This window comes from Tamandua tetradactyla, chromosome 10 (assembly GCF_023851605.1).
Source record: "Tamandua tetradactyla isolate mTamTet1 chromosome 10, mTamTet1.pri, whole genome shotgun sequence".
Classification (NCBI taxonomy): Eukaryota; Metazoa; Chordata; class Mammalia; order Pilosa; family Myrmecophagidae; genus Tamandua; species Tamandua tetradactyla.
In genome coordinates, this window is record NC_135336.1 from 3351914 (window position 1) to 3379221 (window position 27308).

The window sequence follows — 27308 nt, forward strand, 5'->3', positions numbered from 1 at the left end:
AATGGAATTCGTTTCTTGATTTCCCCTCAGATTATTCATTACTAGTGTATAGAAACACTACAGATTTTTGAGTGTTGATCTTATAGCCTACCACTTTGCTGTACTCATTTATTAGCTCTTGTAGTTTTCCTGTGGATTTTTTGGGGTTTTTTGACATATAGAACCATATAATCTGCAAACAGAGTTTTACTTCTTCCTTTCCAATTTTGATGCCTTGTATTTCTTTTCTTTTTCTTCTTCTTTTTTTTTTTTGTCTAATTGCTCTGACTAGACAACGTCCAACAAAATGTTGAATAACAATGGTGATAGTGGACATCCTTGTCTTGTTCCTGATCTTGGTAAAGTTTTCAGTTTTTCCCTATTGAAGATGATGTTGGCTGTGGGTTTTTCATATATTCCCTTTACCATGTTGAGGACATTCCCTTCTCTTCCTATTCTTTGAAGTGTTTTCTACAAGAAAGGATGTTGAATTTTGCCAGTGCCTTTTCTACATCAATTGAGATGATCATGTGGTTTTTCTGCTTTGATTTATTGATATGGTGTATTACATTAATTGATTTTCTTATGTTGAACCATCTTTGCATACATGGGATGAATCCTACTTGGTCATGGTGTATAATTCTTTTGATGTGCTACTGGATTCGATTTGCAAGAATTTTGTTGAGGATTTTTGCATCTATATTCATTAGAGAGATTGGTCTGTAATTCCCTTTTCCTGTAGTGTCTTTGTCTGGCTTTGGTATGAGGGTGATGTTGGCTTCATAGAATGAGTTAGTAGCCGTCCCTACTCTTCAATTTTTTTGAAGAATTTCAGCAAGATTGGTACTAATTCTTTCTGGAATGTTTGGTAGAATTCACATGCGAAGCTATCTGGTCCTGGACTGTTCTTTCTTGGGAGCTTCTTAATGATTAATTCAATTTCTTTACTTGTGATTGGTTTGTTCTCTGTTTCTTCTCAAGTCAATGTTGGTTGTTCATACCTTTCTGGAAAGTTGTCCATTTCATCTACATTGTCTAATTTATTAGCATAAAGTTGTTCATAGTATCCTCTCATTACCTCCTTTATTTCTATGGGGTCAGTGGTTGTTCTAGTTTGCTAGCTGCCAGAATGCAACACACCAGAGACAGATTGGCTTTTAATAAAAGGGGATTTATTTTGTTAATTCTTCAGAGGAAAGGCAGCTAACTTTCCACTGGGGTTCTTTCTTACGTGGAAGGCACAGGATGGTCTCTGCTGGTCTTCTCTCCAGGCCTCTGGGTTCCAACAACTTTCCCCGGGGTGACTTCTTTCTGCATCTCCAAAGGCCTGGGCTGAGCTGCAAGTGCTGAGATGAGGAATGCCGAGCTGCTTAGGCTGTGCTACATTGCGTTCTCTCATTTAAGCACCAGCCAAGTAAGTCAAACATCACTCATTGCAGCAGACACACCTCCTAGCCGACTGCAGATGTTATTAGCAACAGATGAGGTTCACGTACCATTGGCTTATGTCCGCAGCAACAAGACTAGGTATGCTCACCTGGCCAAGTTGACAACTGAATCTAACTATCACATGTCCACCCCTTGTCAACTTGGAAACTATAAGCATCACCTTAAACAGGTGCAAAGAATTCTTTTCTTGCTGTGGACCTGTGAATCTCAAAACAAGTTGTCTAGTGCCAAGATGCAAAGGAAGATATTCACAGGATATAGGTTTTCATTTCCATAGGGAGAACTTGGAAGAAACACAGATGTAAAACCTGCAAGGCAAGCGCCGTGGGATTTCAAAGTCTGAAAGTCATTCATCCTTCGGCTTTAGAAAGTGGCAGTCCCACCCCTTCTAAGGGCCCGTACAGTGGTCCGCCTCTTTCCAAATCAACCTCAGGGAATATTGAGGAGACCACCTCTCGGCTCCACTCTCTCCAGGCATCAGGGCCACCCCTGGGCTCTCTGCCATTTCTGGGGCACACGCTCAACCCCTCCATGTGGTGGCAGCCAGGCTCTCCTAGTCCCCCAAGGAGCGTGCTACACCTTTTCCAAGGTCTGAGGCTACACAACTCTTCCACTGCAATGAGAGGGGAGACTCATCCTCACCCTCTCCATACATATGGGTGGGTCCACTCTCCTGGTCGAGGTTTCTTGGCTTCAGACCCAAGCTTCCATGGTTCTTACTCGGCAAACTCCAATTTTTCCCTTTTGTGTCCTCCTTTGCCAAGATTGGCAGTGGTTCCATTTACACCAACAGTCTCTTCAAGCCCTCCAACACTTCTCCATCATTCTCTTCACGGTTCCTCCAGAATCTTCCCTTTAGCTATCCAAAAACTGTTCAACATATCTGGTATTTGCAAACTGCAGCAGCACCCCACTCTCTGGTACCAAATCTGTTCTAGTTCGCTAGCTGCCGGAATGCAACACACCAGAGACAGATTGGCTTTTAATAAAAGGGGATTTATTTTGTTAATTCTTCAGAGGAAAGGCAGCTAACTTTCCACTGAGGTTCTTTCTTACGTGGAAGGCACAGGATGGTCTCTGCTGGTCTTCTCTCCAGGCCTCTGGGTTCCAAAAACTTTCCCCGGGGTGACTTCTTTCTGCATCTCCAAAGGCCTGGGCTGAGCTGCAAGTGCTGAGATGAGGAATGCTGAGCTGCTTAGGCTGTGCTACATTGCGTTCTCTCATTTAAGCACCAGCCAATTAAGTCAAACATCACTCATTGCAGCAGACACACCTCCTAGCCGACTGCAGATGTTATTAGCAACAGATGAGGTTCACGTACCATTGGCTTATGTCTGCAGCAACAAGACTAGGAATGCTCACCTGGCCAAGTTGACAACTGAATCTAACTATCACAGTGGTTATGTCTCCTTTTCCACTTCTGATTTTATTTCTTTGCATCCTTTCTCTTCTACTTTTTGTCAACCTCACTAAGGGTCCACCTATCTTATTGATTTTCCCGTAGAACCAACTTCTGGTATTGTTGATTTTCTTGATTGTTTTCATGTTCTCAGTTTCATTTATTTCTGCTCTAATCTTTGTTATTTCTTTCCTTTTGCTTGCTTTGGGGTTATTTTACTGTTCTTTCTCTAGTTCTTCCAAGTGAACAGTTAATTCCTCAATTTTTGCTCTTCTTTTTTATAAGGCATTTAGGGAAATAAATTTCCTCTTAGTACTGCCTTTGCTGCATCCCATAAATTTTGATATGTTGTATTTTCATTTTCCTTGAGATAGTTACTGATTTCTCTTGTAACTTCCTCCTTGACCCACTGGTTGTTTAAGAGTATGTTGTTGAGCCTCCATATATTTGTGAATTTTCTGGACCTCTGCCTATTATTGATTTCCAACTCCATTCCTTTATGATCCAAGAAAGTGTTTTGTATGATTTCAATCTTTTTAAATTTATTGAGACGTACTTTGTGGCCCAGCATGTAATCTATCCTTGAGAATGATCCAAGAGCACTTGAGAGAAAGGTGTATCCTGCTGTTGTGGGGTGTAATGTTCTATAAATGTCTGCTAAGTCTAGTTCATTTATTGCATTATTCAAGTTTTCTGTTTCTTTATTGATCGTCTGTCTAGACGTTCTGTCCATTGATAAGAGCGGGGAATTGAAGTTTCCAATTATTGTGGTAGATGTGTGTATTTCTCTTTTCAGTGTTTGCCTCATGTATTTTGAGCACTCTGGCTCAGTGCATAAATATTTATGATTGTTATGTCTTCTTGTTGAATTGTTCCTTTTATTAATTCATGGTGTCCTTGCTTGTCTCTTTTAATTGTTTTACATTTGAAGTTTAATTTGTTGGATATTAGTATAACTACTTCTGCTCTTTTCTGATTGTTGTTTGTATGAAATACCTTTTTTCTCAACCTTTCATTTCAACCTGTGTTTATCCTTGGGTCTAAAATGTGTCTCCTGTAGATAGCATATAGATAGGTTCTGTTTTTTAATCCATTCTGCTGGTCTGTTTTCATTGGGGAGTTTAATCATTAACATTTAGTGTTATTACTGTAAGGGCAGTACTTTCTTCTACCATTTTGTCTTTTGGATTTTATGTGTCATATCTAATTTTTCTTCTTATTATGCTTACTGACAGTCTTAATTTCTATACTCTTCTCCACATCTCTCTCTCCTGTCTTTTCCTATCTACCGCTAGTGCTCCCATTTAGTATTTCTTGCTGAGCCAGTCTCTTGGTCACAAATTCTCTCAGTGATTTTTTTTCTGAAAATGTCCGAATTTCCCCCTCATTTTTAAAGGACAATTTTGCTGGATATAGAATTCTTGGTTGGCAGTTTTTCTCTTTTAGTATCCTAAATGTATGATACCACTGTCTTCTCACCTCCATGGTTTTTGCTGAGATATCTACACATAGTCTTATTGGGCTTCCCTTGTGTGTGATATATTGCTTTTCTCTTGCTGCTTTGAAGATTCTCTCTTTCTCTTTGACATCTGACACTCTGATTAGTAAATGTCTTGGAGAACGTTTATTTGGATCTATTCTGTTTGGGGTGTGCTGTACTTCCTGGATGTATGATTTTAAGTCTTTCATAAGATTGGGAAATTTTCAGTGATAATTTCCTCCATTAGTTTTTCTCCTCCTTCTCCCTTCTCTTCTCCTTCTGAGACACCCACAGCATGTATATTCATGCATTTCAATTCCCTGAGTCCCTGCTCATATTTTTCCATTCTTTTCCCTATATTTTCTTTCGCTTGTCAGATTTCAGATGCCCTGTCCTCCAGTTCTGTAATCCTATCCTCTGCCTCCTGAAATCTAACATTGTTTTTTTTTCATGTCTTCTTCCATGTGTTTCATTCCCATAAGTTCTACAATTTGTTTTTTTCAGACTTTCGGTTTCTTCTTTTTGTTCATTCCTTGCCTTCTTATATCCTCCCTCAATTAATTGATTTGATTTTTGATGAGGTTGTCCATGTCTGTTCGAACATTTTGAATTGTTTCAACTCCTATATCTCACTTGAATTGTTGGTATGGGCCATATCTTCAATTTTCCTAGTATGATTTTTTTTTTTGCTGGCGTCTAGGCATTTAATTACCTTAATTAGTTTATTCTGGAGATTGTTTTCACTTTTTTTTTAACCTAGAATTTTCTTGCTGGTGACTGTTGTCTGTCTGTTCTTTGACAGTCAGTTCAATTTATTCTAGACCTCTAGCTTAGGTTTTGCTTAACAGATGAGAATTTTTCAGTTCTACTTTTCTTGTTTCTTGCCCTGTCTGTATGGTGCCTTTTTTTTTTTTCCACCCCTTAGGAGGGTCTACTTAGGTATTATAGACCCCAGCCAGATTTTGCCAGACCAAACTGGCCTCCTCTCAGGAGAAAAGAGTCGCCTGAGTCATTTTTCCCTGAGGGTGAGACCTGGCAGGTTGAAGAAGCCTCTGGACTTTGTGTTTTCCCTATCCTGCCTGGAATGTGGTGCTTGTCTGCCTGTGGGTCCTACCAACATAATGTGATGTGATACCTTTAACTTCAGCAGACTCTCCCTGCTGGGCCATGGTTGAGAAAGAGGAGAGGTTGTAGGCTGGCTTTAGTAGCTTCAGTTCTCCAGACCTTGGGGTCTGAATTCCTTGAGTGAGGGAATCCACCTGAGCTGGGCCCCACACCTTTCATGGGGAAGGCACAGTGTCCAGACAACCTCTCAGACAAGCTTAATTCCACCTTTCTGGGGCAGTTAGCTGGAGCCTGAGAAGCTTTGCAGTTTTATGCAAAGAGCAATCAAGCTGTTGAAACACAACCACAAAATAGAAAAGAAAAGAAAAATCCTTTTCAGAGTAGGACCCCCATTCCTTGGGTTTGCCAATCAACAACTTAAATTGGTATGTTGCTCTGTGTATCTCCAGGTCCTGTGTGACCCCTCCTTTCCTTCAGGGTGCAGACCCTTTCAAGAATTTTGTGCTGCCCGATCCAAAAAAAACCTCGCTTTTTTTTTTTTCTCTCTTTCTGTTAACCCTGCCCCCTCTGCACTAGGGTGTAAACCACCAAGCTCAGTTTTTGCTCGAGGTTCAGCTGAGATGGGGGCCTATTTTTAGTAGTCAGAATTTGTTAATTCCACAAATTGGAGCTTGCTGGAGCTCAGCCCCTTGCTATTAGTAAAGTCTTTCTTTTTCCTCTCTGGGAACCAGCCTGTTGGGGAGGGTTGTCAGCCCCATGGCTTGGGGGACTCATGGTTCTGGGTGGGATCACAGCTGGTCCAGCTTGTCCAGACTGGTGTGCGCTGTGTGTCCGGTCACTGATGTGGCCCCAGCAGTTTTTCTGTACTGTTTCTGACTATTTACTAGCTGCTCTGGAGGATAAACTAAATCCTACACCTCCCTAAGCTGCCATCTTGGCTCCCTCCCCAAAAGGGATATTTTGACTTCTTCCTTTCTTATTTGGTGTTTCTTTTCTTGCTCTGGTTAGAATTTTAACTACAGTGTTGAATAACATGGTGACAGTTGGCATCCTTGTCTCATTCCTGATCTTAGGGGGAAAGCTTTTGGTCATTCACCATTGAATTTGATGTTAGCTTGTGGGATTTTTATATATGCCCTTTATCATGTTTAGGATGTCAGAATCTTTCATTTTTAATATCCTCATTCATGTGTCTAATCTTTTTAAACCAGCTAAACTGTTATATAAAATGCACTTTTATAGTAGTACAGATAATATTGGGTGTTTTTAAAATCCATTATATTATCCTTTCTCTATTCTTATTACTATGTTCCTTGATAACTGTTTTGGTATTTCTTTCTTTCCATTTCTGAAATCGGGTATGGGTCATGGTTTTTCCCATCTTTTGATTCATACATCACCAGCTGGTTTCACAGTAAGTCTTTCCCATATTTTTTATCAGTACCAAATAGATTGATTCTTTAGAGAAAAATATCTTTTACTTCTTTGTATAAGTACAAAATTTAAAATCTAAAGGAAAAAGTAGATTGGGCAAGATGAGGGGAAGATGAAGATGGAATAAAAGTCCCATGCTTTAATGGATCTGCAATCTTTAGGTATGTTTTAAGTTTATAGCTCTCTGACCGTAATGTTTACAGACCTGGAATAGATTTTTTCAACCAGAAGACAGGATACTTAAGTTCTCAAAAAGAACAATAAATTTGTTTTTAAAGCTTTAGTTGTCTTAATAGATTACCATGTGGGATTTGGCCAGTGGAAAACTTCTAAGATCAATAACAGATGCTCATCCTCCAGGAACAGCAATATTGCATATCAAGGTAATATCTTTTTATTTTTCTAATGATTCTTCTTATTACATCTTTATAACCATTTTGAATAAATTTTTTATATTGAAACTCAGAAGTCCCAAAATTGTACTTAACCTGAAGCTGAATATTACCTTATAAATAGAATCCTTAAAATTGAACTGTCTTTTAGCCCAACAAGATATTTTGCCAAGTTAAAATCAGAGAAGGGCCAGTATGGAAATGTTCAGCCTCAGATTGTAGTGAAGTCTAATAGATATAGAAGAAAAAAAGGGTAAATTGATGTGATCCTAGACCAGAAGTTGGCAGCAAAGATAGGCAGCTCCTTGATGAAAACTCATATGGAGATTGTAAAAGGTCATTTTACTTTTTGTTTAGTATGCCAAGATTTTATTGCTGAAGTGGTCTGCCCTGTCACTCTTTGTTGGGTGTTCAAATGCGTATCTGGTGTTCAAGGCACCAGTTGTAAAAGAACCAAGGTTTGTATTAGGTTTAGAAATCTCTCTGTTGGTTTATTTTCTTTCAGGCTTCTAAGGGAAAGCATTTAAGGTGCTAGTGTTGGCTGTCTCCTTATAAACCTGAAAAAAAAACAACAACTTTAGGTAACAGATTCATTTATAAACACAGTGTGAACTTTGGTTCTTGCATACTGTAAAGCTCATATTCAGAAGTGTAAAAGGTAAAGATCTATAACTAGGAAAGTCTAAAACCTTCTAGATTTTAATCATGTGCACATTTGGTTGCTTAGCTGGTCAGAGCTCTCTTGTTCAGACATATGCGTTTTAAAGTCTGCAAGCATCTGGAGTGTATATGTCTACATCTTGATTAGTTACAAAAAGTCTTTTGTAACAAAGCAGCATTGGAGCATTTAATAACAATGAAAACAACTGAGGCAAGTAGAGAGGTTATCTTCTTTTCCCAACTATCATGGAAATTTATATTAACCTTTTTTCATATGGGCTGTACCAACTTCCAGTGAGTTATAGTTATTGGTGTATACTTACTCTCTTAATAGATTATAAAGTTTTTAAAGCCAGGGCCTATATCACATTTATTTTTTGTGCTTTACCCATGTAGCTCTTCAGTAAATATTTGGTTGAAGGAATAGTTGGTGTTGTTTATAAAAGACTAACCTTTTTTTCAGACAAAAAAAAAATCTTTGGGAGAAGCAATATGAAGCAGAAGAGACAGTCAGAGAGAAAAGAGAAGAATGCAGCTGAGGTTAAAAACACAGTAGTAGTAGCCATTGTGTTGTTTGGGAATTGTAATGAAGGTGGTATGTGTAGACACTGTGACATAGGAGAAGAAAAGTAGCATGAGATGCATATAATTTGAGTATTCTGGCTTCTCAGATTGACAACATCCACATGTACTTAAATGCCTTTTTTTTTTGGCGTGGGCACGTACCGGGAATCCAGCCCAAGTCTCTGCATGGCAGGCGAGAACTCTGCCACTGCACCACCATTGCCTGCCCTATTTAAATGCTTTTACTCATTGTTCTTCAAGCTTTTAACCCTAGGTCATGACAATAATGATTTGGGTTCCTTGATCTATGTATATTTATTTTTAAATTATGTAAATGTACTATTTACATACAAAAGAAATGGAAAATTTAATAGAAATACAGTTCTATTATTTTCTCATGACTGTTTCCTTTACATCTCTGGGGTACATGCTCCCTACTTTGGCAACTACTCATCTAGGCATTGATTGCAAAGATGTGCTACTTCTTTACTATGTATGTTTGTGGGGTAGTGGAATATTAATTTTACAGTGGCCTCCTGTACCTCCACCATCCTTGACTAAGAGTATGAAGGTGTGCCATTTAGGAAGGTTCACCAGTGTTTGGGGTTAGGGAAGCTAGCCACTGTAAGTTATACCGTAATAATATGTTATGTTATTCAATTTTATATCCTACGATATTCACATTTACTGTACCTCATTGACTTTAGGACTGTCTTTGTGGACATTATTGCTTGAGCTTTCTAGATTAAGTAATAATAAATTAAATATACTCTAAGAATTTGAAGAAGGTAGCACATTTTAGGGAGCGTTACATAAAAAATTAAAAATTTTTAATAGATCAGATTAGCTCTTAAGTTATTAGAAAATACATTTAGAGAAGTATAGTTCCTAAATATACCCAATATCTTTATGAAAAGTAGGCATTTGGATTTGGGTATATATGTGACACCTGAGACTCAGAGCTCTGGAGCTATGAATGTCAGCAATACCCCATACAGGAACTGTTTAAAAAGTTTAAAAAGTTTAAAAAAAGTGATTAGATTTCGAGTAGAGATATGAATGAAGTTGATCTTGATAGGACTAAGGTATATCAGAAGATTGGGTAAAGGTTGATATCATCCACATATTAAAACTTGATCTTCCGGTGAGATTAAAGGAAGAGGTGTTTATTTGTTGCAAGATGTATATTTTGGGTAGTGTATTTCCTAATTTAAATTGTATAGTCAGTTTAGTTGAACACCATAAATATATGGAATCTTGAATAGGGCAGGAGCTCTTGTTGGTTTGTCCAGCTTAGTGTGATGCCCCAATAAATCCCAGAGTGATTTGGGCAGTGAATAAAGAAGTATTTGCAAAGTTCCCTTGTGGGAATGGGGAGAAAGGAGGAAATATTCAGCTTCCCTATCTGGAAAATTTCTGATATTCTCGCAAGCAGTGGAGACAACCAAATCAATAGGCTGAGCCCTCGATCTTGGTGTTTGTCCCTATGACACTTACTCCTGCAAAGGATAGGCTAAGCCTCCTTAAAATTAGGTCTGAGTCACCCCCAGAGAATCTCTTTTGTTGCTCAGATGTGACCTGTCACTGAGCCAACTCAGCAGGTGAACTCACTGCCCTCCCCACTACATGGGACATGACTCTCAGGGGTGTAAATTTCCCTGGCAACATAGGACAGAAAGCCTGGGATAAGCCAGAACCTAGCCTCAAGAGATTGAGAAAGCCTTCTTCACCAAAATGGGGAAGAGAGAAATGAGACAAAATAATGTGTCAGTGGCTGAGAGATTTCAGACACAGTCAAGAGGTTATCCTGGAGGTTATTCTTATACATTATATAGATATCCCTTTTCAGTTTATGGCATACTGGAGGAAATTTCAAGAGGAAAGTACTTGAAATTGTTGAGCTGTATCCCAGTAGCCTAGATTCTTAAAGATGATTGTATAAAGATATAACATTTACAATGTGTGTGATTGTGAAAACCTTGTGTCTGATGCTCCTTTTATCCAGGATATGGACAGATGAATAAAAAATATGAATGATAAATAAATAACTAATAGGGAGCAAAGGGTAAAATAAATTGGGTAGATGGAAACAATAGTGGTCAGTGAAAGGGAGGGGTAAGATATATGGTATGTATGAGTTTTTTTTTCCTTTTTTTAATTTCTTTTTCTGGAGCCATGCAAACGTTCTAAAAAACAATCATGATAATGAATACACAACTATGTGATGATATTATGAGCCATTGATTGTATACCATGTATATAGAATGTATGTTGTAAAGATTTCTCAATTAAAAAAAAAAAGTGGGCAATTGGAAATGTATCCAAAGTTGTTATTCAGTTTAATAGCAAGTTAGAAAAAGTTAATAAGAACCCAAAAGAGAACCTTAGGATTTTTATGAATCATAGTTTGCATTATTATGATTTTCTCATCTTGATGAAGGTGGTTTTGTTATTAACTTTTGAAAGCCTCAGTTTTTAAAATATATTGAGCCATTTTTAATTTAAATAAGGATAAGTTTGTATGTTGTGATTGATGAGCTGAATCTATGTTGTTTCAAATGCAATTAAATGTGTATGTTGCAGATTTTTAAAATTTTATATATCTTTACCTTTTTAACATTTGACTTATTTAAAATCTACAAGAAAATAAGTTTCTTCTCTGTTCAGTTTACAGATGATCCAACGCTTGCAATTTGCAATGACAGTGGAGGCTCTGTTTTTGAATTGACGTTTAAGTAAGAGACTAATGGAAATGTGTTGCCAAATGAAAAGTCTACTCTGGTTTAGTGACCTGAAACTGAACATAAAGAGATCTGGAAAGCCCATGTGATTAAAATAGATTATGGCTGTGTATCAGAATTATCTGAGGAAGCTTATACAACATACCAAATTCCAGACCTGACCCCCAAAATTCTCTCTTAGTACATTTGAGTTAGGATTCTAGACTCCTAATCCTCAGGGGATTCTTAGTAGCTGCAGGTTTGGGAACCACTGTTCTGGATAATCCAACTAATTTTGGTTTAGGTCTCTGGCCTGATTGATTATAACCACAATGGCAGGTGTAAAAAGGCTTCATTGCCTTGAAATTGCCTGTTTATGTTTAAATAAGAGTAAAGATTGTCTAGGTACTTGGAAGAACATTCATAAAGCAGAGGGTTTTTTTTTTGTTTGTTTTTTTAAATATAGCCTAAAATGCTATGCATATTTTGTTTCCATGAGTTCCTGCAGGGTAACAACTATTTTTGTTTCTTGTATTTCTCACAACTTCTAACAATGCTAAGCACAAAGTATTTGCTTTAAAAATACTGTCATTTATTCAGCTAATGCTTACTGAGCATCTCTGATGTGTAGGCACTTTTCTGGGTACCAAAGTTATAGCTGTAAAACAGTTTCTACTCTAATAGAACATACATTCTGGGTAGGTTGGGGAGATGGACAAGAAACCAACAAGTAAATGAAATAATTTTAGGTAGTTTTGAGTGCTGTCAAGAAACTAGTACAGGTCATTGTGCTGGAGTACACTCAGAATTATCAGGGGGGCCTCCCTCAAAGGTGACGTTTGAGCGAAGACCTGAGTGGGTCAGCGGTGCAGAGATCTGGGGGGAGGTGCTCCAGGCAGAGAGATGTTTAAGCACAAAAGCCTTGAGGTGGGCACAAACTTGGCTAGTTGGGCAATAGAAAGAAGGCCAAGTGTGGCTAGAGCTAATCTTTGTCAGGAACAACAGTGGTAGGAGATGAGTGAAGGCAGGAGCCAGATTATCTAGGGCCTTTTAGACATGGTAAAGAGTTTGGATTTCGTTTTCTGTACACTGGCAATTCATTGGAACATTTTTAGCAAAAGAGTGGTAAATCTGGCTTATATAGTATAAAGATCATGCTGCTTTCATATGGAATTTGGACTGTTGGGGATAAGCAAAGGAGGTAGAAAGTGATTGTATTAGTCCAAGTAAGCCAGAGATGATAGTATCTTGGCTCATTGCTAATTTGATTCTGACATTTTTGGTTATATTTTCAGGAGAGTGATGGGAGTGAGAACATGTGAATCTAGATGTTTGTTCAGTGGCTCTAAGGGTGAAGTTTGCTGTATTGAGCCTTTACATTCTAAGCCTGAATTGAAAGATCATCCCATCACACAGTTTTCATTATTGGCCATGGCATCCTTAACAAAGGTAGGTGTATTTAGAAGGTGATACTCATAATTTTTAGAGTCTTTGAGTACCAAAAATTTGGAAATTGCAAGGTAAATTTTGAAAACATACTTTTTTCCCCTCAAGATACTGGTCATTGGATTGAAACCGTCCTTGAAAGTGTGGATGACTTTTCCCTATGGACGGGTAAGTAACCTCTCTGTCTTATTGGCAAAAGGGAGGACCATGTCAGAGAGTTGGGAAAATGACTTATAAGTGTTGAATTCTCTGACAGGAGGATTGTCAGAAAACTAAGTAGAATGTAGTGCCCCAAAGACTGTTGTCAAGACTTACCTTGAAGTGACCAAGGTATAAGCCTCTGATTAGATCAGTGTCTTGGGAATCATGGGAGCTTTCCACCTTTATCATTTCATTTTAAATTTTTCTCTCATAAGCAGCAGATAGCTGGCTTTTTTTTTTAAAACCTCAGTTTGACAGTACCAGTCTCTTGCCGTTCTAGTGTTTTGTGGTCATACATAATTTCATGCATGGGTTTGGTTGTTCTATCCTCATTCACTGCCTGTCTGAGTACAATAAAATTCCCTTGTTAGACTTAAAGCTGGAGGCTAAGTTGATGTATTGATTTCCAGTGTTTGAAAGACATTAGTTGTTGTGTGACTGCTCCACTCAGATAAGATTATGTTTGCTGTCTGCTGCTTTGAAACTGTACTATTGATAGAGTGCACTCCAGTGTAATATCCAGCATAAGTTGCTACTGCATACCTTTTTCTTGACTGCTTCTGCTATTTTGTTTTGGGAGATTTTGCCTCTCAGGATATATTATGCACATCCCAGTTTCCACTTTCTTTCCTACTTGATTGTATTCAGAGAGTTGTGACCTACCCATGTATATATGAGAAGTATTAATGGGGATGGTGGTAGTTGTGGAGAACTCTGGCTAATTCAGAAAGTGGCCCACTGTATTGGTTTGTTAATGCTGCCAGAATGCGATATAACAGAAATGGATCAGCTTTTATAAAGGGGATTTATTCATTTGCAAGTCTATATTTCTAAGTCTATAGAAGTGTCCAAACTAAGGCAACCATAGAAGGATACCTTGACTCAAGAAAGGCTAATGGGTTCAAACACCTCTCTCAGCTGAGAAGGAATGTGGCTGGTGTCTGTTGGTCCTTTGGCATCTGGTTTCAAACAGCTTCCCTGGGACGTTTTCTTTCTACATCTCCAAACCTCTGGGTCTCGTATTTGCTCTGAAGCTTTTTCCAAAATGTTTTCCCTTTTTAAAGGCTCTAGTAAACGAATCAGTACCCACCTTGAATGGGTGGAATCACATCTCCAACTCTTCAAAAGACCATATCCGCAATTGGGTGTATCACATCTCTGTGGAAGTAATCTAATGAAAAGTCACACCCATAATTGTGTGGGTCAATCTCCATGGAAATGAGCTAATGAAAGGTTTCTGCCCAAAAAGTAGGTCTGGCCCCACAAGATTGGATTGGAATTAAAACATGGTTTTACGGGATATATAATTGTTTCAAACTAGTATACCCCCCATACTGAGGGAGATCACTTTTTTTTGTTTTTGATAGCCTGTAAACTCTGGGCTCAGGGAAAGTGTGCCTGCCCTTTCAGATGACAAAGTTGGCTTAGATTGCCATTCACATTTCTTAGGTTACCTTCATTGGCTAAATTGTGGCTTATGTATTATATATTTGCACCATTTTATATAGTTTTATTGGTATTTTTCCAATATTTTATAATGAACATTTTCAAACCTATAGTGAAATTGAAAGATGTTTACATCAAATACCTGTAAATACCTGTGTAACCACTATCTAAATTCCACTGTTCATATTTTTTCTGTACCTTCTTTATATGTATCTGTTCATCTATCCATTTCTCTGTTCACTCATCAGACTTGTATTTTTTGATGATTTCAAAGTGAATTGCAGAAAGTAGTACTCTTTCCCCTAAATTTTCAGCATATGTATCACTAGCTAGTTTTTCCTTTGTTATGAAATTTATACCCATTTTGAAACGCTCAATTCTTGTGTATAGATTTGCTTAAAATTGACAGATCTTTATACTTCTGTAATCTAACCTCCTATCAAGATGTGGAACATTACCCAGGAAGTTCCCTGGTCAATCCCTGTTTCGTTGGAATTTTATTGAGAAATTATTAGAAATTGTGTCAAGGAACATTAGTCAGATGGTATTTTTAACCAGAGTTTTCTTTGTCTTTTCTGTTATCTGTAATAACTTTGTTTCTGACTTATTGTCACTTAGATGGATCCTTCTAGTGTTCCATTGCTGGCCTGGCATTTTGTGGCAGTGCATAATTATGTGAATCCCATGCTTGCCTTCTGCAGAGGAGATGTGGTTCATTTTCTCTTGGTAAGTCTTAATGTGATAATAGAGCTATTTTAAAATCCCTTATCATAAGATTTTTAAAAATTCACCAGTAGTTTAATATTGTATAAGAGAAATATACTATTATAACTTTTTGGAGAAAGAGTGATTAATCTAACATGGAAAAAAACTGATCACCCTCAGCTCAATGTTCCTCCTTGGTCTGTTTCTCAATTCCATCTCCTTTGAATAACAGATAATGGTATATGTGGATGTATAAACATATGAATGTACATGTTTGTATTAATGTGTGTGTATTTATTAGTTAGAAAGCAAGTATCACTGAGCATCTACTGTGTTCTCTTCCCAGTGATGTACACAAGAGACAGTTGAAGGAAGTATAAAGTAATTTCTTTTTTCACACAGCTTATTATATTGTTTGAAAGGCAAAAATCGGTATACTCATTAATATTAAAGAGAATGGCTAAGGATTAAACTTAAACATGTGTGAAGAGAATTAAATGTTGATATAATTTCAGAGTATGAAGAGATTGGTATGCGGTAGAGAGGCCATGGAAGTCTTTATGGAGGAGATATTCAGTAAATGCTACAGGAAGGATGGACATACAAATTGGGGGAAATAATATGAATTGTAATTATCAAGGTAGAATTGTACTTATGTAATTCTCTCAGGTTTCCTAGCTCAGGAGCTTAAGTGCACCATTGTCTACCTACTTAGCTTTTCAAGCAAGAAGCATAGTAGTTGCCTTTGAGTTAACCGTTCTCTGTTCATATTTGTTCCATTACCAATTCCTGTTGACTCTGCCTCCAAAATCCCCTGCATTTTCTTCCTTTTTTGTATCTCCCATTGCTGCTTAGTCTAAACCACATACATTTCTCGCCTAGATTTATGGTAGCCTTTAACTAGTCTGGCCTTAGAGCCTTTACACATGGCTATTATCTCTCCTAGGAAAACTCAATATTCTTTTTCCGCTTTATCCTTACTCATAATTAATACTGCCTTTCCTCGCCTCCTAAACTAAGTTAGGGTTTCCTGCTACAGATACCCATAAGATCTTCTCCTTGGATAACATTCAGCACTTCTTGAATTACTTGTCTAATGTTTTTCTTTCTCACTAGTCTCTACTGCTGTATTTCTAGCCACTAGGACAGGGCTTGTATTTATAGATGCTTAATACATGCTGATTGAATTAGTGGCAGGGTGAAACCTATGGTGGAAAATAAAGTTAATATATGGGGTAAATATAGATAAGAAATTGGAACTCTGTTACCCACGAGCCAAATCTGGTCCGACATGTGTTTTATAAATAAAGTTTTATTGCAGTCATGTCCATTCATTTATGTGTTATTTATGGCTATCTATGTGCTAGAGTGGCAGAGTTCAGTAGTTGTGACAAAGACTTGATGGCCTGCAGAGCCTAGACTATGTTGTGGCCCTTTATAGAAAAAGTTTGTTGATACCTTATCCTGATTATGGAAGGAATGGCCTAGATTGGTAATCAGGAGCCATTCTAGGTTCTTTATTTTCTAAAATATTTTTATTGCGATATCATCATGTACCATCCATCCATCCAAAGTTTACCATCAGTGGCTCATAATATCATCACATAGTTGTGTATTCATCATCATGATCATTTTTAGAACATTTGCATCACTCCGGAAAAAGAAAGACAAAAGGAAAAAAGTCCAAGTATCCCATATCCTTTCCTCTCATTGACCACTTAGTATTGTAATCTACCCAATTTTTTTTTACCCCTTATCCCTCCCTATTATTTATTTATTTATTGTCCTTATTTTTTTTACTCATCTGTCGATACCCTGGATAAAGGGAGCATCAAACACAAGGTTTTCACAGTAACACAGTCACATTGTAAACGTTACATAGTTATACAGTCTTCTTCAAGAATCAAGGCTACTAGAATATAGTTCAACAGTTTCAGGTATTTCCTTCTGTTCTAATACAATAAAAACTAAAAAGAGATGTATCTCTATAATGCATAAGAATAACCTCCAGGATAACCTCTTGACTCTGTTTGAAATCTCTCAGCCTCTGAAACTTTATTTCATTTCATTTATCTCTTCCCCCTTTTGGTCAAGAAGGCTTTTCTCAGTCCCATGATGCCAGGTCTCAGCTCATCCCCAGGAGTCCCACATTGTCAGGGAGATTTACACCCCTAAGAATCTTGTCCCATGTGAGGGGGAAGGCAGTAAGTTCACCTGCCGAGTTGGGTTAGAGAGAGAGCCACATCTGAGCAATGAAGAAGTTCTCTGAAATGACTCTTTAAATTATAAGTAGGCTTACCTTCTCCTCTTCAGGAGTAAGTTTTATAGGGGTGAGCCCCAAGATCGAGGACTCAGCTTATTGAAATTGGTTGTCCCCACTGCCTGTGAGAATATCAGGAATCCCCCGAAAGGGGAAGTTGAATATTTCCACCTTTCTCTCCAGTCCTCCAAGGGGACTTTATACATACTTTTTTATTCTCTGCCCGAATTACTCTGGGATGTATTGGAGCATCACACTAACCTGTACAGATCAACAAGATCTCATTCCCTATTCAAGATTCCATGTAATTATAGTGTTCAAATAAAGTGACCATACAAGTTAAATTAGGTAATGTGCTACCAAAAATATAAATTTTGCATAAAATAAACGTCTCTTCCTTTGATCTCACAGAAGTTGAAGTTTTAAAATATGGGCCAGATCATCCTTTGCCCTGTATTCTGATTTATTGTAATCCTATCCAGACCAGCTTCATTCATATCTCTACTTGACGCTTGATCACTTTTTCAACTTTTTTAATAGTTGCTATATGGGGTAATGTTGACTTTCATAGCTTCAGAGCACTAAATCTGAGTTTCAGCTGTCATACAAATACCCGAATTTCCAAGGAATGACCAAGTTATGCACAAATAGCTCAGCATCTCAGAATTTAGAAAAAAAACAGTTACCTGTCACAGGGTCTTAAGTAATTAAAATGAGAAGGATATGTTTAGGATATTTTAGGAAGATGAGTCCAGGGCAAGTGAAAAGAATAGGAGATAGGAGGAGGGAAATTGATGGTTTTGCTCTTGTAATAAAATAGGTGTGAGGTGTTTGGACAAGGGTAGTTGATTGCAGAAGGGATGAAGTTTTGAAAGAAAAATAAGTCTTTTTGTCATATTGGCTTAAGGTAATGAAGAAGATGAAAGAACCATCACATTTCTGACTTTGCATTTTATAAGCATGAAGTGTTTGAAGGGAAAGTTGTTTAGGGGAGAAAATGAGTATTGAAAATTTGAGTGTGTTGAATTGGAAGTGAAGGTGGGACTTCTGAGAGTTGTATCAAGGGATGCCCTGTTGGCTGGTGGCAAATGAAGTTTGGAGTGCAAATGAGAATTTCACAATAGAGAAGGTAGTTGAAGCTGTGAAAATCAAGAGCTAGAGTGTGCATAACCTTCGAGGACATTCATGTAAGGGAAAAGAAAAAACGGGAAAAGACTTTTCTATAATGGCATGTAGACACTGGAGGGGAAATCAGATAGTATTGTATCACACAGACGACAAAGGACAGACTTTATAACAATACCAGTTCCAGGGTAACACCAGTGCCAAATAAAGATCAAGGAAGCGGAAGAGTCAAGATAAGAGCATGGGGCATAGCAAGAAGTAGTTCAGTAGAAACTTTTCAGAGGATTATAATTGTCAGTGGAATGGAAGTTTAAGTTAGATCTTAGAACCTTGTTAAAGAAATGGATATCTAGAAATGCAAACTCAAACAATCATAGTGTTTGGTTGCAAGAGGAAGGAATATGATTAAATAATAACCAGAAGTCACAAATTAAGGGGCGAGTTTTTGTTTTGTTTTTGTTTGCTTTGTAGATGGGGAAATCAGAAACATGTTTGATAGCAAAGGAAGAAAGCCCTTTTAAAGGAGTGATTGACATGCTAGCAAATGAGGGGTTTATTAAACAGTGATGGAGGAAGATAGGATTTAAAGAATATAGGTGAAGTGATTTTCTTTTGTAGGAACTTTAGAAAATTTTAGGAGAATATTAACAGTAGCACTGCTTGTTTCAGTTTATGGAGTGCTTTTAACATATGCCTCACGTAGAACAATTTGGTGCTGTCTTATTTTAATTTTACAGATGAGGAAAATGAGAAAGAGTAAGTGATTTGCCCTAGGCAGCACAGCTATAAGTAGTGGAACTTCTGCTTGAACACAGGGCTCTGGATTCCATGCCCATTTTACCAGAACATCTTTTCTTATGGGGGAAGTGATATAGTGAAGTACAGTTCTGAGTACATGAGGGACCCCCATTAAATCGTCTCAGTTTTTTGCTAAGGTTATAAGGTCACACGCTGCAAGTGATGGAATTAGAAGATAAAGAGGAAGTGAGACTTAATGGGACAGAAAGAACATTGCTGTGGAGCATGTGCAAGAAAAGCCAGGTTGAGTTGAATGTCACAGATTCAGGGCAGTCAGGTCCATACTGTGCTGTTTCTTTCTTCAGCCCTCTATTACCTTGAAGCAAAAGTGGAAAAAGCAAATTATTAGGATAATTAAGGATTCTAGAGTGTGTATGTATAGAGATAGAAATAAAATATTGACTTTTGAGGTTCTTTTGGGTGATTTGGGCTGTTTGGGCTGTGATACTATAGTTCAAAAAGGTTTAGTGTCATCACTGTAGCTTCTCATTTTAATGGACATCTGTTTGACTCATCACACCCTTGTCACCAGTCCCATTATAAAATTTTTAACTCCACCTGAATACAGTCTTTGAGTTGATGAAGTTAGGTTGTTCTGAATTAGGACAGTGAAAATTATATTGATTAGCACTTGCCAACATTGATAACTTGGTCGATAACCAGATATGCCTTGGATTTCAGTATAAATCATTATGTGATTGATTTTTTCATTTGATATTTGGTTTTTTAAATATCAATATTATTTGACTTATCCACACTCTGAATAGGAATCATTTTCTAGGTGGAGTATAATTAAATACCTAAAAGAGTATCTCAAGTAATGGCCAATATTTAGGATGTTTTTATTTCGTCATCAGGTTAAGAGAGATGAATCTGGAGCAATACATGTTACAAAGCAAAAGCATCTTCACCTATACTATGATCTCATCAACTTTACTGTGAGTATTATTCAAAGTACATCTCCCCACTTATTTTCATGTAATTATTCTGATGGTGCATTAAAGCCATCAAGATTTCTCTCATGAACCATGATATCTAGGATCATATAAAATATGATCAGAAGTGAAATCCTTCTTATAACCTAATAAAGTCTGAGTTTGGTGTGATGCTACAACATTCCCTTTCAACTTTATGTCCTACTGAACACTGGCAGGATCAGGAAATGTTTTTTGTTATCCTGGTTAGCTCAAAGGGGAGTTTGGGTTCAGAAGATTTTAGGTGGTCTCTTCAGGATCATTGCTGTGTTTTCTGTTTAAACACATTTTTGTACTTCTGAGCTTATCCTAATTGGCTCAGGAGCTTGTGCAACCTGTTCTTTACTTGTGGCTAAAATTTTTGAAAAGAGTTCTCTCTCCACCATGCTTCTCAGTCCTGAGAGACTTTTGGTTTAAAAAAGAGAGATTTCTTTTTGTATCAGATTTTGTTTTTTCTTTTTCAAGTAGTGTATTAATTTTGAGATGGGTATAATTATAATAGCTTCAAGTTTCTATTATTAATGCTTTTTGAGCACATCAGTATCTGGTATCCAGTGAAATATTCTGCATCTATGTGAATATAGGCAACCCTAAATGTAAGGCAGTCCCTCATTTTTCTGATGAATATGCTAATAAGGTTTTTTCCCTCAGTTTGACATTTGACTTACAAAAGTATAGATGAAATAGAGTGTTTCTCTATAATACACGATTTATTCATTTAGTACATTAATTGCATTTTATACTCACAAATACACTTTTGATTTTGAAATTATGCTTTTTTCTTTACATAGTTCACAAAATAATTTTATACATATTCTTTCCTTGCATATCAGATAATCAGTGTCTTTGTCATTGCTAGAATCCATTGTTGAATCATCTTACACAATTTTCCAGAATTCTTCATCACTTTCAACATTTGAGATATAGCACTTTTATGATCTCTGCATGATTTTGTCACTAGAAATTTTTCCCTCACGAAGATACCAAGTCTAACAATAGGACAATTGGCATTTTCATTCTTGGCATATCCACAATGTGACCATTAACTGCACTGCTTTGTAAATTGACCTTTAAAAGGTTTGTTTACAACAGTGCCAACATGCAATTGTGAGGGTCAAACCTCGGGGACCTTTCACCTTTGTGAACATTCTGTCTTTGTCATTTTCTCTCTTTAACCAAGTGGCCTCTGAAAGCACCTAGAAGCTAGCACTGATTGGGGTTGTGTATGGTTAAATAATGTGTGTTTCCTAAATGATTCTTTTCTTTTCAAAGTAAAATAATCAAGAAAGCACCTTAGGAGCTCAGATCTAAGTATCAAACTCACTGTTTTCTGAGCGATAATTTTGGGGGATGAGGGTGGGGAAACAACCTCTTACAGTGGCCATTATATAAAGTAATAGAATATATCTTCAGCATGCGTTAAAAAAGTTCCTACATTTGGTTGTCTGTGGTCATATGAATAAAACAGCATAAATAGCAGAAAGATAAAGTGCAGGGGAAGCACTTTGTTTTGACTAACTTAGAATGCTAATTGAGCAGATTATAAGTCTCCATTTATTTCTTGAGGAGGAATTGAGATTTAAAAAAAAATTGAAAAGTAGAAATTTTATATTATACATAACATCAAATTTGTCAAAAATGGCATCCTTTAGAAGCTTAAAAAAAAATAAAAGAGCCACACTTGCAGCTGGGGTTAAAAAGGCACACCTGTGTTTATTTCCTATAGCGCTCGGCACCCCCCACGCATGGCTCACACCTGGCGCAGATGTGTATACCAGTGTCCTCACAGAAGAATGATGTTTCAGGTCATCATTAATAAAACTCAAGTGGAAATTAAAAAACAATTATTGAGTACTTTAAAATTATAATAGTGCTTATTAAGGAAAATTTGGAAGATATAGAAAAATAGAAAGAACTAAGAACTGTCCTGTGATTTTTAGGGAGATTTTGAAAGAAATGTATTTTTTAAATAGCTTCTATTTTAAAAGCTGTATTACTCCAATGCTACCAGTCATCCTTTGACTAACTAGGTTTATAAGGTTATAATCTGCCCTTTTGTTTCATTAATGTTCATAAAAACTCGAAATGCAAAATTTGTTACTTTTCTTAAGTCATCTGTGCAATGCACCTTTAAAAAATTGTATGAAAAATAATATATCCTGTTTTAGTTCTGGTGATCTTAGTCAATCTTCTTTACACTACAAAGTATCATTTTTATGCTGTCAAAACTCAGTATTCTGTTCTCTATCTGTTGTTCTCTGGGCTGTCATTGAGTAGTTCTTGCTGTGATTGTACTGCCATCCAAGTTGTTAAGTGGATAAGGTCATCAGTGCAGTTTAACTGATTGCCCAGCTTTCTTCTTTTTTTTTTTTTTTTTAAAGGAAAGACAGAGAGAAGGAAGGAAGGATAGAAGGAAGGAAGGAAGGAAGAAAGGGAAACATCTTTAAACATTTTCTTGTTTTTATTGTATTCTGTTTCTCCGTTTTTGTTACATGGGCTGGGGCCGGGAATCGAACCGAGGTCCTCCGGCATAGCAGGCAAGCACCTTGCCCGCTGAGCCACCGCGGCCCGCCCCCAGCTTTCTTCTTGACCTGAATGATGATGTGGGCAGTGCCTCACTTTTGCCTTGTGCTTGAATTGCAGTGGATAAACTCACGCACAGTCGTGCTCTTGGACAGTGTAGAGAAGTTGCATGTGGTTGATCGGCAAACCCAAGAGGAATTGGAAACAGTGGAAATCTCAGAAGTTCAGTTGGTGTATAATAGCAGCCATTTCAAATCATTAGCTACTGGAGGAAATGTTAGCCAGGCACTGGTGAGTGTAATCTATTACCATGGTGGTGTTTTTGATAAACCTTGTTATTTTTGTAGTTCTTGTTGTTGTTTTATTTTAGAAGTAGGAATTGTGAGGAGTAGCTTTCCGTCTTGAAATATTTCTTTAAAAACCACTGGGTTGAAGTGTGTATAATTTTGCAGGAATGTGAACTGAAACAATAATTCTTTCTCTTTCTGTCTAGAAATGTGACTAATTTAACTTAATTCCAAAGAGTCTGAACTTTTTTTTGGTACTGAAACAGTGAGGTGGCATTGAAAGTTTGTGAGAAAATACTGTCAAATTAAATTTTTTTTAGATACTTTAATTTGATGATAATTAACCAGCCTGATGGATTTAAGGAATAAATATCTATGGACAGGTAGCCTATGGTAAAGACTTGAATAGGTATCATTGCTATGGACATTAAAAGGCAAAGTTATGTTAGAAAGAAAGAAGACTCTTTAGTAATAGATGATAGATGAATATAAGAGCCTAGTGAGAGAGGGAAAACTCAAACAAAAGTTATGATCTTAGTATAATTTTACTATATTTTAAGCAACCATAATAATGGTCCTAGGCAATTTTGATAAAGATTATTTATAGGTAAATCACTTTGAATCACATTTTCCAAATCACTAATCTTTTTTTTCTTTTGTATGCTGTATGGCGGGGGTCACATTTCATTCTTTCTCCATGTGAGTATCTTGCCAAACCAGTAATCTTTAAGGAGAAGGCTTCCATGGGTAATTTCTTTAAAAAAGTAGTAATGATGAGCATATTTAATGAATATATATTGCATGATATGTAGGTGTTGCTCAAATCTTCTTCAGATATTAGAATTTCAGATCATAAAATATATATGAAAGGTCTTCCAGCCTCAGAATTTAAAAACCAAGAAAATCCAGAATAAAAATGGTAATGCAGTAGAACTCACTAGTTCTATTCACTAATAATAAGTACTGTCTCTCACTAAGATATTTTGTCTGTGAGTGGTAAATAAAAAATATTATTAGACTTCATACTTGCACTTTTGGCCAAGATGGAGTAATTAGTACTGACTTTACACTTCTGCCTGAAACATGCAAAATAAAACAAAAAAAATCAGAAAAAATATATGAAATATCAGTTTTCAAGACATTGGACATCAAGTAATGAAGAACAACTTTCTCTGGCAAAACGGTTGAGGTGAATCCTCTGATTGTCCCAGCTTATAGCGTTGAGATGTTTTCAGGCTGCAGCTCAGGGAGGAGGGAACCCGTTTGGAGCCTAGAGGGCTCTATGAGGTGAGGAGTCAGAACTGAGGGTGTTGGGAGACAGGGAGTAAAGTTCACAGCACAGCATATTGGAGAGTAGAGCCCTGGAGAAAGGGTCTCTCTTGAGTATTTAGTAAAGTACTGCTCAGCAGATGCATGTGAGGATACAACCAAAGGCCAGGGAAAGAACCAACTGAGAAGAAATATTGGCTCTTACATCGGGCTGAAAATAGTGCATTACAGCTAAAATGGAAAATTTCATGATTCATAGGAAATTGGGTATAGTACTCAGAGGCATCTTGCCTCAATAATGAAGAATAGTTAGGACTAGAATAAATGATGCTCTGGTCCCCCCTAATAAATCTGAAAAGCAAGTCCAGAAGAGATCAAACTGTTTAGAATGTATAAATTTTCAGAACCTAACAAGGTAAAATTCACAGTCTGTCATCCAATCAGAAGCATGCAAAGAAGAAGATGAAGATCTATAATGAGGAGAAAAAGCAGTCAGTCAAAATTGACCAGGGCCTGACATATGTTTTAGAATTAGCAGACAAGGACATAACACAGTAACAGTACATATGTCTAAAAAGTTAAATAGCGACACGGAAGATATTTTTTAAAAAGATGCAAATCCAACTTCTAGAGATATCCTTAAAAGATATTTTTCAAAAAGATATTCATAATGAAACACAGAAAAAGTAATTTTAAAAAGTAAAAATAATATTATTGAGCTGGGAGACAAACATCAAGTAGCTTATCATAGGTGTAGTTGGAGTCCCTGAAGAAAAAGATAGAAAAATATTTGGAGAAATAATGGTAAAAAATTTCCCAATATGATAAAAACTGTAAACCAATACCAAGAAGCCTAAGAAACATAAAGAAAACCATACATAAATTAAACAAACTGAGTGATAAAGGAAAAATTTTTTAAAGCAGCTAGAAAAAAAAGACATTTTAAATAAAGAGGGACAATAAGGATAACAGATTTCTTATTGGAAATAATGTGCGAGTAGTCCCCAAGGAGGGTATATAAATGGCCACTGAGCACGAGGAAGGATGCTCATCATCAGTCATTAGGGAAATGTCAGTCACAAAGAAAAAAAAATCACAATGAATTATCAATCCATATCTCACACCCTATAGAAAAATTAACTCAAAATCAATCAAAGACCTAAACATTAAATCTAAGACCATAAAGCTGTTAGAAGAAAATGTAGGGAAATATCTTATAAATCTTATACTAGGAGGCAGTTTTATAGACCTTACACCCAAAGCAAGAGCATGGAAGAAAGAAAGAAAGAAAAGGGACTCCTCAAAATTAAACACTTTTGTGCATCAAAGAACTTCGTCAAGAAAATAAAAAGACAGCCTACACAATGGGAGACAATATTTGGAAATGATATATCAGATAAAGGTTTAGTATCCAGAATTTATAAAGAGATTGTTCAGCTCAACAACAAAAAGACAGACAACCCAGTTACAAAATGGGCAAAAGACTTGAACAGACAGTTCTCAGAAGAGGAAATACAAATGGCCAAAAGGCACATGAAAAGATGCTCAACTTCTCTGGCTATTAGGGAAATGCAAATCAAAACCACAATGAGATATCATCTCACACCCATCAAAATGGCCATTGTCAATAAAACAGAAAAATGACAAGTGCTGGAGAGGTTGTGGAGAAAGAGGCACACTTTATCTCCTGTTGGTGGGATGTCAAATGATACAACTGCTGTGGAAGGCAGTTTGGCAGCTCCTCAGGAAGCTAAATATAGAATTGCCATATGACCCAGCAATACCATTGTTAGGTATCTGCTTAGAGGACATGAGGGCAAGAACACAAATGGACATTTGCACACCAATGTTTATAGCAGTGTTATTTACAATTGCGAAGAGATGGAAACAGCCAAAATGTCCAGCATCAGAGCAGTGGCTAAACAAACTGTGGTATATGTACATATGATAGAATATTATGCAACTGTAAGACAGAATAAAGTTATGAAGTATGTAACAACGTGGATGGACCTGAAGGACATTATGCTGAGTGAAATTAGCCAGAAACAAAAGGACAAATACTGTATGGTCTCACTGATATTAGTGAATAAACTTGGAGAATATCATTGGTAACAGAGACCATCAGGAGATAGAAATAGGGTAAGATATTGGGTGATTGGAGCTAAAGGGATACAGATTGTGCAACAGGACTGATTGTAAAAACTCAGAAATGGATTGCACAATACTACCTAACTGTAATACAATTATGTTAAAACATTGAATGAAGCTGAATGTGAGAATAATAGAGGGAGGAGGGCTGGGGGCACAAATGAAATCAGATAGACGATAAAGATTGAGATGATATAATCTAGGAATGCCTTGAGTATATAATGATAGTAACTAAATGTACAAATTTTAAAAATGTTTTTGCATGAGAAAGAACAAAGGAATGTCATTACTGCAGAGTGTTGAAAATAGTAATTAATATTTTAAAATTTTAGCTTATATGTGAGACTTAAGCAAAGAATGTTTATTTGGTACAAAATTTATATTTTGACTAGTGCATTTCTAAATATAACTTATGTAGACAGCTTAATTGAACACCATAGGTATGTGGAACCTTAAGTAGAGCATGAGAGTTTGTTGTTTTGTCCAGTGTGATGCCCCGACAAATGCCAGAGTGATTTGAACAGGGAATAAAAAAGTATTTGTGAAGTCTCCTTTAGGGAATGGTGAGAAAGGGAGAAAATTCAGCTTCCCCAAGTTGAATTCTTGATATTCTCACAAGCAGTGTGGACAACCAAAGCTATAGGCTGAGCCCCCAGTCTTGGGGTTTGTTCATATGAAACTTGACCCCACAAAGGATAGGCCAAGCCTACTTAATATTAGGCCTAAGAGTCACCCCCAAGAGAACCTCTTTTGTTGCTCAGATGTTGCCTCTCTCTCCAGCCAACATGACAGGCAAACTCACTGCTGTCCCCCTGTCTACATGGGACATGACTCCCAGCGGTGTGGACCTTCCTGTCAACGTGAAACAGAAATCCTAGAATGAGCTGAGACTCAGCATCAAGGGATTGAGAGAACCTTCTCGACCAAAAGGGGGAAGAGTGAAATGAGACAAAATAAAGTGTCAATGGCTGAGAGATTCCAAAC

At 37.0% G+C, this 27308-nt stretch overlaps 1 protein-coding gene across 1 annotated transcript in view; it reads left to right on the forward strand.

Annotated features, from left to right (window-relative positions):
- VPS8 (VPS8 subunit of CORVET complex) overlaps window positions 1–27308 on the forward strand; it is a 388458-nt gene that overhangs the window by 55926 nt on the left and 305224 nt on the right. Inside the window, exons 9-15 of the mRNA XM_077117773.1 lie at window positions 7103–7189; window positions 11090–11157; window positions 12438–12591; window positions 12697–12756; window positions 14854–14961; window positions 19981–20061; window positions 22741–22911. Coding sequence (XP_076973888.1) covers window positions 7103–7189; window positions 11090–11157; window positions 12438–12591; window positions 12697–12756; window positions 14854–14961; window positions 19981–20061; window positions 22741–22911 — 729 coding nt within the window. The remainder of the gene's footprint in view (window positions 1–7102; window positions 7190–11089; window positions 11158–12437; window positions 12592–12696; window positions 12757–14853; window positions 14962–19980; window positions 20062–22740; window positions 22912–27308) is intronic.